Raw genomic sequence first — 15,153 nt, forward strand, 5'->3', positions numbered from 1 at the left:
GGGCAGTAGGGTCCCTGGAATCCCAGGATTGATACTGCCCTGGCTGAGGAGCAAGGTATGAAATTGAAGCAAGAGAGATTTAGGTTAGATATGGAGGAGAACTTTCCAGCTGCCCATGCTGGGAGATGTTGGGCTGTAATCCCAAGGGATAGGATGACTTTTCTTCCAATCTAGAGCTGGTTTGGAAAAAAAAGAGAAGCCAGCCAGTGTTCTGGGCTGGCCTTGTTGCAGCTGTGATCAGAAACAGGGATCTGGGTGGATGCCAACAGTCTGCCTCAGAACCTTTCATGGCTCCCAGCTGCTCTCACCCAGTGAAAACCCAAACCCCTCCCTGGAGCCCCTCATGGCTTGTACTCAGCTGGCTTCCCCGAGCTCAACTTGAGCCACCCCCAAGCATCTAAACTCCTTACTGTGTCTGTACCTCGGAGCCTTTGCCCATGCTGTTCCCCCTGCCCCCAGTACCCTTCCATCCGCTTCCCTTGGTTGCATCCCCATAAAAAACTCCACATGCGGCTGTTACCCCTGGAGGGCAGATACCTGGTCAGTCTTGCCACACCTCCACAGTAGGTGCCCTGGGAGGGGCTTGTAGAAAGGGGGGCTGTACAGTGGGGGTGAGCATCACTGGCAGAGAGGTGAGTGCAAAACACAGACCTGGGTTCGAATCCCACTCCTGGTACTCCCCGGGCCTCAGTTTTCTTATCTATGAGCCATACCTCTTGTGCTGTTGTGAGGTCTGGCAGAGGCAGACTGACAGCTGTGTTCTCCCTGCAGGTGACCACCATGTCCGTGAGGGTACGGTTCCTGTCCTCGGGGGACACAGGAGCTGTGGGGGTCGTGGGCCGGAGCGCCTCCTTCGCAGGGTTCAGCAGTGCCCAGAGCCGGAGGGTCTCGTAAGTTTTATCCCCGCAGTGGGTGTGGTGGGGGCAGGGCCACTGCTGATCCACCCAGGGACCCCAAGCTCACTCTCATGCCTGGCTTACAGCCTACAGAGCGTTCTGTGTGTGTGTGTGTGCATGTGTAGTGTGTAGTCTGTGTGGTGTGTCATGTGGGGGTATGTGTATATGTGTGTGTGGTATGTAGTCTGGGGTGTGTGTGGTGTGTAATATATATGGGTGTGTGTGTGACTCGGTGTAGAAAGAAACCTCTATTTTCCCAAACAGGTATAGTCCACAAGCTTCTACAGTTGGTCCTTGAAGTCCATTTGCCTGAGCTCCTCTCAGCCTAGTTGGCAGATCATAGCCAAGGTCATATAGCAGAACTGGTCCACTTATTCCAGCTCTGTGACCCAGGGCGAGTGGCTTCACCTATCCGAGCCTTGGAGCCTCGGTTTCTTCATCTGAAATGGGGGTCTGAATGTTCCTTCCTGGAGAGGGTTAGGTGGGGCATAGCACACAGCTAGCATGCAGTAGGTGCTTGGGGGATGTGTTCATGGAGAAGGAGTGGCCTCCACAGAGCCCAGCCTGGAGGTCAGTGTGGCCCTGTGTGTGTGTGCGTGTCGGAAGGTGCTGGTGGGTCCCCGAGTCTCCTGAGTCCCTGGGATGAAGGCCAGGGTGGGGTAGGTCAGTCAAGTCTGCCCATCTTCCTGCCTTTAGCCTGGATGGCCCAGCCCCTGGCTAGTTGTTCTAGGAAGCCGGTCCCTGGGGGAACCGCCTGCCAGCTGTCAGGGTTGGGGTGGGGCAGCTTTCAGGCTGGTATCCAGAGGGGAACCAAACATCTGCCTGTCTGAAGTGGGAAGGTCAGGTGGACGTCCCTGCTTGGGCAGGCCAGATGAGCCAGCAGCAACCAAGTTCCCATCTGGCCATGTCCCATTCAGAACACAATCCAAGCCCCTCCAGGGCCTGTGGCCCACTGACCCCCAATGGGGGCCTCACCCTTTTCCCTGGGCTCCAGACATAGGGACCTTGCTCCATGCTAGGCCCTCTTCCTCCACCTAGGATGTTCTTCCCACTCCTGCACTGGCCCAAACCCAAATCCACTGTCATCCATCCCTTCTGACTCACAGTGACCCCACAGAACAGAGGAAAACTGCTCCTTAGGGCTTCTGAGGCTATAAATCTTTACAGAAGCACACTGCCTGCTCTTTCTACTGAGGAGCAACTCGTGAGTTTGAACTGCTGACCTTTCAGTTGACCAATCTGCCAGCAGGGTTCTTCTCCACCTACCTGATATCCCTTCATCATCATCCAGACTTGGCTTCAATGCCACGCCCAGGATGTGAACAATTCCGGCACGTTTACCTAGTGCCAGGCCAATCAGGCCTGACATGTACCGGGAGGAGACGGCAGCTGAGGGTGGCAGCACCTTGAGGAAGCCCTGATTCACCCCCCAAAACATCCACGGAGCCCTTCTCTGCCCGGGCCCTGTTCAAGCCCTGGAGCCACCCCAGTGATGGAGAAGAATCGCAGGCTGCCCTTCGGGGTGACAGTGCTGTCGGGCAGCAGACCCTAAGCAAACAGCGGTCAGTGTCAGTCCAACTGGTGGAAAATGCTTCAGAAGGAATAAGCAGCAGGGGATGGGGTGGGGTGGGGGTGCAGAGGTCGGCTGGGGTCCCTGGAGCAGTCTGTCTGAGTCAGAAGAGAAGGAGTCATTGTGTGAAGACCATTGTCGGTGGGGAGGCCATCCAGGCAGAGGGGTGTAAAGGTCCTGGGCTTTCAGGGACAGAGGGCAATGGTCAGGCCAGGTGAGAAGATGACCTACGTTCCTAGTGTGATGGAACCATGGAATGGCTTAAGTAGAGGAAGTCAGTGCTCCCACAGGAGTAGAAACTTGGCCCAACCCCCAGGTTAAGCCAGAGTCCAGTGCCCAGTGTCCTTGGCTCTACACCTACTGGGTTCTGAGGCAAGTGTGAATGTCACTGACCCTTCAGGGCACACAGGATGTTCTGTCACTGCAGTGACCACCCCGGGGCCACCCTTCTGGGCTGCAGTCTGGTGGGAGCAAGTTTTGGAAAGAAGAGTGTGTGAGTGAGGGAGCTAAAGAAGGGCGTGTAAGTGAAGTCTCAGAGGAGGGAAAGAGGGGTTGCTGATCTTGGGGTTCCCCTGGGTCTACCTGCTCTCAGGCCCCATCACTGGGCTGCTCTGTGCTGCTATGCAGGTCACCTGTGTGCCCTGGTGAGGGGCTGGCCCATGAGAAGGGTGATTTTTTCTATTTGCACAGAGGTACTGCAGGGACAGTGTGTGGCAGGAAGGGGGGAGGGTCTGTAGATTCTGCGGTCAGGGCTGGCATCTCAGGCCTGTGACCTGGACCCAGAAGGACCTGCTACTTGTTTGGTACTTCACTGTGACTATCTCTCCCTGTAGACTCCCCATCTCCCCAAACCCCCCAGCCAGGCCTTCTGAACTGCCCACATCCAGGAAATGTCCCCTGCAGCCTGCTTTCCTCCTGGAATTCCAGGATCGCTACTTGGTGTTAGCAGCTGGGACAGATGGGATCTGCCCCAACACTTCCCCATCAGGCAACAGCAAGAGCAAGAATCAGGCCCTGAAAGCCCACGTCAAGTTCAGGGAGAGACCAAGGTGGCTGTCAACAGACTGGACCCTTTCAGGGTGGGCTCCACAGGGGTGGGGGACATGGTGTAGGCATTTATGAAGCATGTCTGGCTGAGCTGAGCTGAGCTGAGCTGAGGCTCCACATGGACTTCAGCTGGCCTCATCCACTTTAGGCCCCTGGCCCACAGGTGAGGCAGAAGCTGCCCAAGACAACAGAGAAGAAACCAGTCTATTTTTAACCTACCATCTCAGACTGGCTCCCCAGGGGACAGGGCCCATGGCACTGGTGCTGAATGGCTTGGATTGGGTTTCAGGTTTCACCTTCTGGCCTTACTTCCCAGGTAACCCAAGCAGGTGAAAACAGCCATATTGCCAAGGTAGGTCAGACAAAATAATATTGACAGGGAAGCATGGCTCCGCTCACATGGGGTGCATGGATGCCTCCTTTGTCCCCCAACTATCCCTCCCCAATGCTGGGACCCTTATCTCTGGACAGGGCTTCTGTTCAGAGATGACCTCTGGAGGAATTTCATACTAAGGAGTGAATGGTTGCCCGGGAGCTGGATTTGTGGGCATGAGGAAGCCCTGAGTGGTTGGGAATCTGGAGGGGGGAGAACAGGGAAGATTCTGGTTTGACTCTGGCTGGGCAGAGCCCTGGCTATGTGACCTCAGATGCCTTAGCCCCTTTCTGCCACTCCTCAGTCGGGTCTCTTCTCCCCCAGGGATCAGACAGGTACCTTTGAAGATTAGAAGAGCCAGGGCTGCGTCCTCAACTGCCCCTGAATGCCTCTGTGTGGATGGCTGGGAAATGTGGGTATGCAAACCATGCCATAGCCCTCGGCTTCAGGAGGAGGAGCCTGGGGAAAGAGAGGCCTTCATACGGTAGCCCACCACAGGAGGGGGCCAAGGGCACAAATTCTGGATCCAGCTGTGAGTCTCCTAGCCTCAGTCTCCCCTTCTGTAAAAGGGGGCAGTTTTCAAGGACTTGCCATGGGAGCAGATGGTTAGCACCCGCAGCTTGGACATTAGTGCCCTACGTGTTTGCCATTGTCACTAACTGCCTCGTACGTACAGACACCAGGATAGATGGCTGCTCACGGGATCTGTGCTGGGTCCTCACCTGAAGGTGTTGGGCAGGTGCAGCCTGGGGCAGGAGGTAGATGCGGACCTTATTGTCTGGCAACAGAGCCAGGTCTCCAACATGATGCAGGAGGACTGCCCTGGCGGGTTCACGTGATGGCTGGGTGGCACGTGTTTATCTGGAGGCTTGTCTGGCATGTCAGGGGTTGTTTAATATTTACTGAGTCCACCCCAGAATGGGTGAGACATCCACCCCCAGAGGCTGTTCCCTGCCAGCTTCGGTGACACCCAGGCCAGACATGTAGCCTAATTTCACCATCCTCAGGCCGCACGCGCATTGCTGAGTGGCTGGCACACCTGCCTTGTTGAGCCTTGGTCCGGAGCACTGGGCTCAGAGCTGCTCAGAGCACCTTGACCAGGCAACTCGAGGAGGCCTCCAGGTGGATGGGAGGGGCCGGGCTGGAAGCCTGCACCTACCAGGGACAGTGGGCTTTAGCAGACGGCAAGTGAATACCTGCCCGCCCCACCTGCCTGTCTGCCTGCCGTCTTCCCACCAGGACCCCAGCAGTCAGGAACCCCAGCTCCCCCAACAGGTGGCTCCCACTCTCCTGGAGATGGCAACTCTGCGTAGGGCCTGGTCCAAGAGGTGGGTAATGGTGTGGCCTCAGGGAGGGTGCAAGGAGTAGGGAGCAGAGCCCCTTCTAAAGCTCTGGAAGACAGACCCTCTGTGTGACCATCACTGGGAGGTTGGACGGCTGAGGGGATGCACCAGGCTGTGCTGAGCACTTTATGTGCATGGCCCGTGCTCAGACACCCCCTGGTTGGGCAGCCTTTTCCATCCCCACTTCCATTCGTTTACCTTTGTCCTTGGCACCTGGCCCTAACGGATGATGCTCTCACCTTTATTAAACTTAGACACGTATTCCACACTTACCGTGTGCCCCAGTGTCTAAGCCCTTCACACTTATTAACTCGTTGAATCCATCTAGCAGCCTAATGTCTCTCCCCTAGCCCCATTTTATGGATGAGAAAACTGAGGCACAGAGAAGCTCACTAACTTCCCCTTGTTACTCAGCTTGTAAGCAGTGGGACCCAATACAGATCCTGGTGTCTGATTCTGAGCCTGGGTTGTTACCATCTCGATGGTCTCCCCAACTGACATCTCAGCTCACAAGGACAGGGGACTATTTGGGCCACAGTTCTATTCCTGAATGGTGGTTGGCACACAGTGGGTGCTTAGTAGATATTTGTTGGATGAATGAATAGCTTGTGAGAATCCCACGAGGCAGGTATTCTTAACTATGCCTTGTTTACAGAGAAGGAGACAGAGGCTCAGGTAGGTTAAGTGCCTTCATCTGTGGGGCTGGGATTTGAACTTGTGTTCCAGACCACTAGAGGGTATGGTCTCTCTTGAGTGCTCAGGGTTCCAAATCTTCCTAGGCTTCAGCATTCTCTGGGGCTCAGTGCCTGGGGACCTGTATTTGGGCATTTGGTTAGGGAGTCAGCTGTGTAGCCTCGACTCTTGGTCCCCATAAGCTGGGGTGGGGAGATGACTCCTCTCGGGAGGAAGCAGCCATGTCTACCTGAGCTCTTGGGGACTGTACTGGGGTATGACAGGTCCAGTGGTCCTTCTCTTGGGTCCTGCTGACTGTTTCACTTCTTACTGTGAACTGTGAGTCTCTGAAGATGAGACCCAGGCCCCGTGACTTCTGATGTGGAGGCTGACATGGGGAAAGTCAGGCTCTGTGAGTTCTGTGTGAATGGATGAATTCAGTGCCTTTAGTTTTTTTATCTTAAAAGTGTAGTTGACTCTGAAGGGTTCTGGGAACAGCGTAGCAGGGTCCCTTTAGCAGGGGACACCTCCCCAGTGAAGCTGAAATGATGACTCCCCCAAAGCAGACTTAAAGGGCTGAGGGACTCAGCTGACATTGCTGGGAGACCTAAGTTCTCGGTGTTATCCAGTGCACACTCTCAGCTCCAAGTGGTTTATGTGAAAAAGAATCCGCTGACTCATGTAACAGAAAAGCCCATCTGCATGCTAGCGTTCAGGCACAGCTGGATCCAGGAACTCATTGTCATATAGTTTTGTTTGACTCCATCTCTACTGCTCTGTTTCCGCCTGTGTTGACTCAGGTGACTGTTAGAAGTTCCAGGTGTATGTCCCCACTTTAGCGATGCCAGTAGAATCTTCCTGTGACTCCAAATCAGACTCCTGGCTGATTACTGGCTGATCTGGGTCACATATGTCTCCTTAGACAAAGAGTGGACTGTTTAACTAAAGTCTAGGACATGGGTTTGTTCAGAGTGCCTGTGTATGTGTGTGCATGTACACGCAGTGACTTGTATGTACATGTGTGCATGAGTGCACAGTGACTTATATGTACATGTGTGTATGTGTGTGCATGTGCGCTCAGTGACGTGTATGTACATATGTGTATGCGTGTGCAGTGACTGGCCAAGCCACCTCCCCTCTTCCCCCAAAAAACCACTCATGTGAAGAGAAGGACCAGGTAGCTGCTCCAGAGGAAAATCTAGGTGCTGTTAACAGGGGAAATGAGATTGGACAGACAGCGAATACGAGCCCACTTCCCAGTCAAACCTGGGGCTATCATATGACCTCCCACACAGCTTTGCCTGCAACCGGAACATGGTAGCATATGATGTGTTTGATTGTATTTCTCACTGTAAATTAACTTCTGACATCAGGTGCTTATTATTATTTTATTCCTCAGACCCAGTCTGTCCCTGCATTTTCTGCATGGAAAAGCTAAGGCTGTCATGGGCTCAGTAGCTCCCTGAGACTCTCGAGCTTGGTGGCGATGGTACTGGGACTCAGCTTGGAGCTCAGACCACTTCTCACAAAAAGCCTTCTCCCAAGACAGTGGAGACTTGGCCCTGACACTGCTCCTGACCCCTTGCCTCCTCTCTATCCCATGTCTTCTCACAGAAAATCCACCAACAGGAACTCCGTACGATTACGGATGCAAACCAAACCTTCCAGAATGTACAGCACTCTGAGAAAGGGCTCTGTCTGCCTGGACCCCAAGCCTCAGCAAGTGAAGAAGATCTTTGAAGTATTGAAGAAGGGTCTCAAGTAAGGACCGGCTGGTGGTGGCTTATACGGGTGTCCTGTGTCTTGCTGGATTCCCTCTCTGCCTCTCCTGTGGGTCCTGTCTGTAAGCAGGAACAGAGGGAGCTCTGGGTTGTTTGTGTTTTCAACAAGCATGTCCTGGGTGCAACCAGAGGTGCTGTGGACACAGTAGGGATAAGACACAGGGGTGAAAAGAGAGAAGAACCTCAGATCAGAGAGACCATTTCTCTCCTACCTCACCCTGACTTGCAAATGGGGCAGCTGATTCCCTAAAGAGGAACTCCCAAAGTTGATGAAAAATTTAAAGCCACCTTTTGAACAAAATGGTTTTCTAAGTATGTATTCTTCCTTAACTTAAAAAATTATAAAAATGCAATGAAGGAGGAAACTGTCTGCATGGTCCAGCAAAGCAATCTCTAAAAATGTTACATTTATCCTAAATACTGGGATTTGGAGTGTGAGAAATTATGCTTTTGGATTGACTTTGGATTTTGAACCAAGTGAGAGAGATCTGGAGGCTAGCCTTTTTGGAAGCTGGGCTGCAGGAGACAGCCCCAGAGCTGGCGTCTGTTTCCTTCGCCCTCAACAATGCGGACTTTACTCTCCTTCCCCCCGGGTGCCATCTGCCTGGGGGTCTGTCCTCCCATCTGAAAGGGAGAAGGAAGGGACAGAGACATGTGCTCACCAGTCAGACACACCGGGCATCACAGTCAGAGAGCAGTGAGTGATGGCAGGGGAGTGAGCCCAGAACAAGCAGGCCCAACACTGCCTTCTAGTGGTGAGTCCAGCAACTGTGGTGGTGAGGGGGATGCTGGTCCCAGGACTGGATGCTAGACTCTTGCTCCCTCAGTCTCTTTCTAGGTCTGACTCTCGACTCTCTTCTACCATTTCTCCCCATGCCATATATGCCCAGTGGTTGAGGAGCCAGAATTCCAAGCTGGTTACCACAATGCATAGAGTACAAGTTGGCTGGCTCTGAGCGTAAGCAGACTTAGCCGCTTTTTACTGCTCAAACACACTACAGCATCCTGATTCTCCACCACTCTTGCCTCCTTTTTCTTGTGTGACTAGAGCTCTGAATCAAGCCCACCAGTTATAGCTCCTCAGAATTTCTCAACTCTGTCCTTTCGTCTTCCTGCTGGCTTAGCTCCTTCCTCCCATGATGCTCCTTGCTGCTCTCACAGCTTGGGACTTCCCATTCCTCCCATCCCCTCTCCACCCTGTTCATCCCTCCTCTGCTAAAGTCTCGTCCATGGCTCCCTTCTGTTTTGGGGAGGACATTCGAGGTCCTTCTATAAATCTGACCTTCAACCTTTCTAAACTTTTCTCTCATCCTTCACCCCATCTTTCTTCCTGTGTCTGTGCTCTGCTTTTGCTGAACAGCGCCCCCCACCCCCAACAGTGAGGCACAGCCGGCTTGAGCTCCTCCACCTCTTTACTCCTTTCTCATAATAGCAATAGCAGTATTGCTGCTAAATGCTGTCTGGTTCACATTCATAGAGATCCTGCATAGGGTTTCCAAGGAGTGGCTGGTGGGCTTGAAACGCCAGCCCTGTGGTTAGCAGTCCAGTGCTTACCCTACAGTGCTACACTAGCAGCAGTGTTGTCGTAGTTAAGCGCTGTCGAGTCGGTTCTGACCCATAGAGACCATGTACAGGTTTCCTAGGAATAGCTAGTGAGGTTGAACCCACCGACCTTGCAGTTCAAACAGCTTTGCAGTCTGGCACATTAACCCACAGCGCCACACCAGGACTCCTACACTAGCAGCATTGGGTAGTATTTCCTCAGGACTTATGAGTGCACCTTAGGAGAACAGTACATGAAAGACTATGTTAGCTTCCTTTCCCAGGCAAGCAAGCTGAGTCCCAAAGATGGGAAGCAACTTGTGTAGGATCACATGGCCAGGAACCAAGAGTGTTTGTTGTTGTTGTTAAGTGCCATCGAGTCAGTCTGACTCATAATAACCCTATATAGGGTTCTGAAGAGTGACTGGTGAGCTTGAACTGCCAACTTAGCGCTTCAAATGGACCTTGGAGTTCATCACATTAACTTGCAGTACCACACCAACACTTCAACCAAAGATGGTTGTTGTTAAGCGCTGTCGAGTCAGTTCTGACTCATAGTGACCCTGTATAGGGTTTCCAAAGAGCAATTAGTGAGTTTGAACTGCCGACCTGCGGTTCAAACCAAGGTAGGATTCCAAAATAAACTCAAACCCGCTGTCTGTTTTGATTATAAGACAGAGTAGAACTGTCCCAGAGGGTGTCCAAGGCTGTCATCTTTACAGAAAGAGATGGTCACATTTTTCTCCCCAGGAGCAGCTGGTGGGTTTGAACTAGCGACCTTTTGGTTAACTTCAGGGTCAACACTGACCCTTTCTGCTGTCCCAATTGGGGTAGATACCATCTCCCTTCCCTCTCCCACCACAACCCCTTCTACGTTGTCATTCCCACATTAGGAGGTGCCCTCGTCCTCCTCATATTGCACCCTTGCCCTGTGTCACTGCAGAGTGGGTGCTGGGTATATGGAAGGTGGGTGCCTACACCAGGGGTGTCACCTCTCAGGGTAACTTCTTGCTCTGGACGTGCTAAGCAAGCATTGTCCTGGCAAACCTGTCCTTTTCATGTTTGCAGTGTTTTAAGTGGGGCCCAGAGTGGTGACCTAGCAAATCCATTCTGGAGCAGGATGGGGCCCCCAGATCCAGATCCTGTGCTTCCTGTCTCCTTAACTGGAAAACGTAATGTAAAACCCTCCACCAAGGCCACGGCTTCCTCTGTGTAGTCCAGAATAGGTTCCCAGACCCTCTCTCTGATTCCTGGCCCAGAGCAAACCCCAACAGGACCATTTGTTCTTATCACGAGGAGCGTGCTCTACGCTGACATCACAATGGGTTTGAGAGGGGTTGTAACATGGAGGTGAAGGTTGGGGCTTCTGGAGGTCCTGCCTGGTTTCAGACCCTAGTTCAGCCTCTTCCCTGCTGGGGACCACAGGAGTCACTAAGGGAGTGGGGGTGCGGACCACACTTGTTTATATTGTCAGTATTGTTGTTAAGTGCCATCTCGTCAGTTCCGACACATAGTGATCCAGTACAGGGTTTCTAAGGAGTGGCTGGGTGAGTTTGAACTGCTGACCTTGTGGTTGCAGCACTGTGCTTATCCTGCAGAGCCACACTAAGACTCCATTGTTAGAGTGGGTGACAGTAAAGTGACTGTTCATGAAATTTTTGTGCAGTATTTCAGCAGAAACAGTTTTATTTTTTTTAATAAAAATATTTCTATAGTTATATTCTTCTAATTGTATAGGACTGAAAGGTTGGTTTGAACCACAAAGTCAGAGGTTCAAACTCACCAGTGGCTCCTTGGAAACCCTATACTTGGTCGTTATGAACTTCATAACAGCAGAATGTTTATAATAACAGTAGAACCTGCTAGTAGATGGTTTTGGGAATTGACCGAGAGCTTCCCTGTGGCTGATTGTTGAGTACTGGACATGCCCTTTGTGTGTGGGAGCTGGAGGCTAAGTAAACAGAGGTAGGGTTTGCGGGTGGTCGCCTCTGAGCAACTTAGACCCACAGCCGCGGCTGCCATGCTGGAACACTGGTCACCTGGGCTGCCTCTCCGATTTCAATGTCAAAGCTCCTTTCCTGGCTCTCCTCACAGGGAGCACCTGTGTGTCCAGCAGGCGGAATTGGATTACCTGTCAGGACGCCACAAGGACACCCGCAGGAACTCCAGGCTGGTGAGACCCTGCCCCTTCCCTTCCAGGCAGACAGTCTTGGGATCATTCCGAGGTGGCTCCCCCTTCACCCACCTGTATGCAGCATGGCTGTGAACCTCAGTCTCAGACCCCTGAGACTAAGGAAGAGACTTCTAGACCTTGTGATCAATGAACCTAACTCTGACTCTGACCCTGACCTGCAGACTGGAGGGAACCTTCCTGCATCACTCCCACACCTTCCCTGGTGCTACAGCTCAGCCTTACTGCCTGCCTCCCCTTCTCTCTCTTGGCTCTAGAAGTAATCGAAGGTCAGCAAGTATTATTGTTATTAAGTGCTGTTGAGTTGGTTCCATCTCATAGTGACCCTATATAGGGTTTCTGAGGAGCAACTGGTAGACTTGAACTGTCAACCTTGTGGTTAGCAGTCCAGTGCTGAAATGTATATTCTGGTGGCCCTGTTTGCTAGATAGACCCCGGCCATCATGGGCAACCTGCAGGTATGGCCTCTCATGTAGCTTTAAGAAAAATGATCAGGTGTGGCATCTTGCCATTCTCACAGTGCCCCTGTCCCTGTCCTTGATTGAGGCTGCTCATTCCCCTGCGTCCAGCTGTTCTGTCGTTTTCTGTCCTCTTGGTAGGTGGTGGAGGAGGTGGACAGCGTCCACAGCCCAAGGCTTGCCTACTCTGGATTTTTGCTGTTGCCCCTCAGCAGAGCCAGATATAGTGAAACAAAAGCCAAAACCCTAAAGGAAAAGAAAAAAAATCCAGTTATGTCAATTTAAGGCAAATTTTAGATAAACAAATAGTATTTTGGCATCAGTGCATGAGATGGGCTGACATATCAAAGGTGGTGACAATGCGGGATGGGACATGTTTCTTTTGGTTATACATAAGGTCCGAGCCCTGGTAGAATGAATAGTCGTTACACATTAGGCTACTAACTGCAAGGTCAGCGATTCAAATCTACCAGCTGCTCCAAGGGAGAAAGATGAGGCTTTTTGCTCTGTAAAGATTTACTATCTGGGAAACCCTATACAGGGTTGCTATAAATTGGAACTGACTCAACAGTGCATAACCACTACCACCACTTATGAAGTCATGTTGTGGTGCTGTAGGATCAGCACTGGACTGCTAACTTCAAGGTCGGTGGTTCAAAGCCACCAGTTGCTCCTTGGAAACCCTATATAATAAGGTCGCTCTGGGTTGGAACTGACTCAAAGGCATTTAACAATTACAACAAAGGTCTGATGCTATGCCAACTAACAACAGCAGCATTATTTGGGACATACTTATACTAAAATATTATTGACTGTTTATCTGAAATCTACGTGTGACTGGGCAGTCTGTATTTTATCTGGTAACCCTACCTCCCTGCTCAGCGTGGGCACAGCAGACTCCTCCACACCTTCAGCCTCCTTTCTTCCTGCTACAGCTTCCTTGTGAAAACCCCACCTCTCTTTAATACAATTAGACTTCGGAAACAAAAGCCAGGACTCACCTGGTTACCTGGCTGTGGGACTCTCCACCCAACAGCTGCCAGCATCCTTCCTCCAAAGCGCCTGTTTGATGGGGAGCTGGGAAAACTGAGCATTTCTTCATCAGGGGATCATCTAGCCACCTGTTACCCCGGTTTGGGGGATAGGACCTTACCTCAGGGATTGGGCGCAGTGTGAGGTACAGGGCCCCTGCCTCAATCATGTACCAGCTAGGAGAAGTAAGGCCGGGCCGATTCAGCCTGGGTGGCTGGGATGGGTGGGAGGCGGGTGAACCAGAAGCAGATGGTGGAAGGCGGTACTGCCAAGATCCCAAGATCGTGTCCTGATTCCCAGCCCTGCCTCTCACCATATGTGGGAGGGACTCTTCCCAACACCCACTGCAAACTTTTCACACCCCTCTAGAGCACAGGGTTCTCATACCTCAGCACCCCTGCCCTGCTCTCTCCCTTGGTTCTAAGGTAGGCTAGGGTTAGCTGCTCCTATTTCATGGATGTGTACACTGAATCCTGGGGCAGGTGGCAACTGTGTTGGGACCACACAGCGAGCTGATAATCAGCCTGCTTCCCAGCCTGCTGCTGTCTCTGAGTTAAGCAGGAAGTTGATTTCTCAGAGGTCTGTGCAATCGCTCCTCTTTTCAAACGCTTGGCACCTTCCCGTTTCTTTCTTTCTTAAATGGAATTTTCAGAAATGCACCCATGAGAGAAGAGACTTTTGTGGAGTTTAATCATTTCATTTTCCATCAACACCCTCTCCCCAATTTTCTCTGTCCCATCTCATTTAACTCTTATTTGTCCATATGTTCTCCTCTGGTCACAGAATCATTCAGAAGTACGTATAAAGGTATAAAGAGGCTTTGGGTCACTAGTTAAGAAAATGAAATCACAATTTCTATATTCTCCCATGCCTTGCTTTCTTGTGGAAATCCTTCCAGTCTCAGATATGTTGATTCTAATCCAGGGGCTGACAGTCACAGCCCCTGTTGTAAATAGATGAACCTGGGTGGTGCAACTGGTTAAGCACTTGACTGCTAACCAAAGGTTTGGGGGTTCAAACCCACTCAGAGGCATTTCTGAAGTAAGATGTGGCAGTCTGCTTCAAAAGTCCGCAGGTATTGAAGACTGTCGAGCACAGTTCTGCTCTGATAACCATGGACTTAAGGGCACCTCTTTGTTTGTTTTTTAAGTTTTTATTGTGAGGTTTACATGGGAGAACATCAGCTTTACACTCATCCTATTGTATTTTGTTTCATTGCAATGATTATAATCCCATCCATGCATCACCAAACAACCAAAGGGTACATCACAGAGAGCTGATAATCGGCACCACGCCCCCCCTGCCGTCAGCACACAGCCCTGCTCCCTCCCTGAGTCCAGTGTCACCAGCTGCTCCATCTGTCCACATCATCATCTCTGTCTCCATCCCTGGTGTCACTGCCTCTCTGGATAGGGTCCCGCACTCCATTCTTCTCACTTGATGGTCCCAGGGACCTCCACTCCTGGGTTGCAAAATCAATCACTCCCTTCTTTTTGTCAAAAAACATCTACCTCTCTATTTCCTACCCTCATAGTCAGTCCTGATGGCAATTATTTACTATTGTACCACAAGAGTCTTATCCCCATTTCCTTTCGCCAGCCCGGACCCAACAGATTGGAAATCATTCAGTGGTGATTCTACCTTCCCCCACCTCGTCTGGAACTAGGCTCCCTCTTGAAAGCTTGTAAGCCAGTCACTTCTTGCCTTTACAGGCTCCCCCATTTTGGGTAGCCAATGTCTAAATTGCCCATCCCTGTCAACCCTGTGTACCGAGGGGGTGGAAGTGATCCTCGCTGTTAAGATTTGTTCCCTTTTTTGAGCTACTACATCCATAAATAAGGAGATCTGGTAGCGTAGTGGTTATGAATCGGGCTGCTAACCTCAGGGCCAGCAGTTTGAAACTACCAGCTGTTCCATGGAAGAAAGATGAGGCTTTTTGCTCCCATAAAGATTTACAGGCTTGGAAACCCTGTACAGGGTCGCTATGAGTCGGAACCGACTCCACGGCACACAACAACAATAACATCCATAAGTATAGGTTAAGTTCATCAAATTGTAGTGGGTTACTCTTCCCCCGCCCCCCCTAGTCGAGTTCTGATCATCCAGCCATCAAAGCCAGGTCAAGTGGGTACTGTCTGCAAGTATGGGTGTTCTTATGCCTCTCCCCTCACTTCATATCAGCTGGATGCTTCACTCTCCACTTTAGTCTTCTGTGGCCATGTCACTGCCTCTGGGCCCAGGTGTTTCC

At 51.5% G+C, this 15,153-nt stretch overlaps 1 protein-coding gene across 1 annotated transcript in view; it reads left to right on the top strand.

The window, feature by feature from the left end:
• The first annotated feature begins 777 nt into the window (after positions 1 to 777).
• The window catches only part of FAM65C (family with sequence similarity 65, member C), a 39,358-nt gene continuing 24,982 nt past the window's right edge, over positions 778 to 15,153 (top strand). Inside the window, exons 1-3 of the mRNA XM_006839184.1 lie at positions 778 to 890; positions 7,516 to 7,662; positions 11,319 to 11,397. Of these exons, the coding sequence (XP_006839247.1) occupies positions 781 to 890; positions 7,516 to 7,662; positions 11,319 to 11,397 (336 nt within the window). The 5' untranslated portion in view covers positions 778 to 780. The remainder of the gene's footprint in view (positions 891 to 7,515; positions 7,663 to 11,318; positions 11,398 to 15,153) is intronic.

The sequence above is a fragment of the Chrysochloris asiatica genome, unplaced genomic scaffold (assembly GCF_000296735.1).
Source record: "Chrysochloris asiatica unplaced genomic scaffold, ChrAsi1.0 scaffold00023, whole genome shotgun sequence".
Classification (NCBI taxonomy): Eukaryota; Metazoa; Chordata; class Mammalia; order Afrosoricida; family Chrysochloridae; genus Chrysochloris; species Chrysochloris asiatica.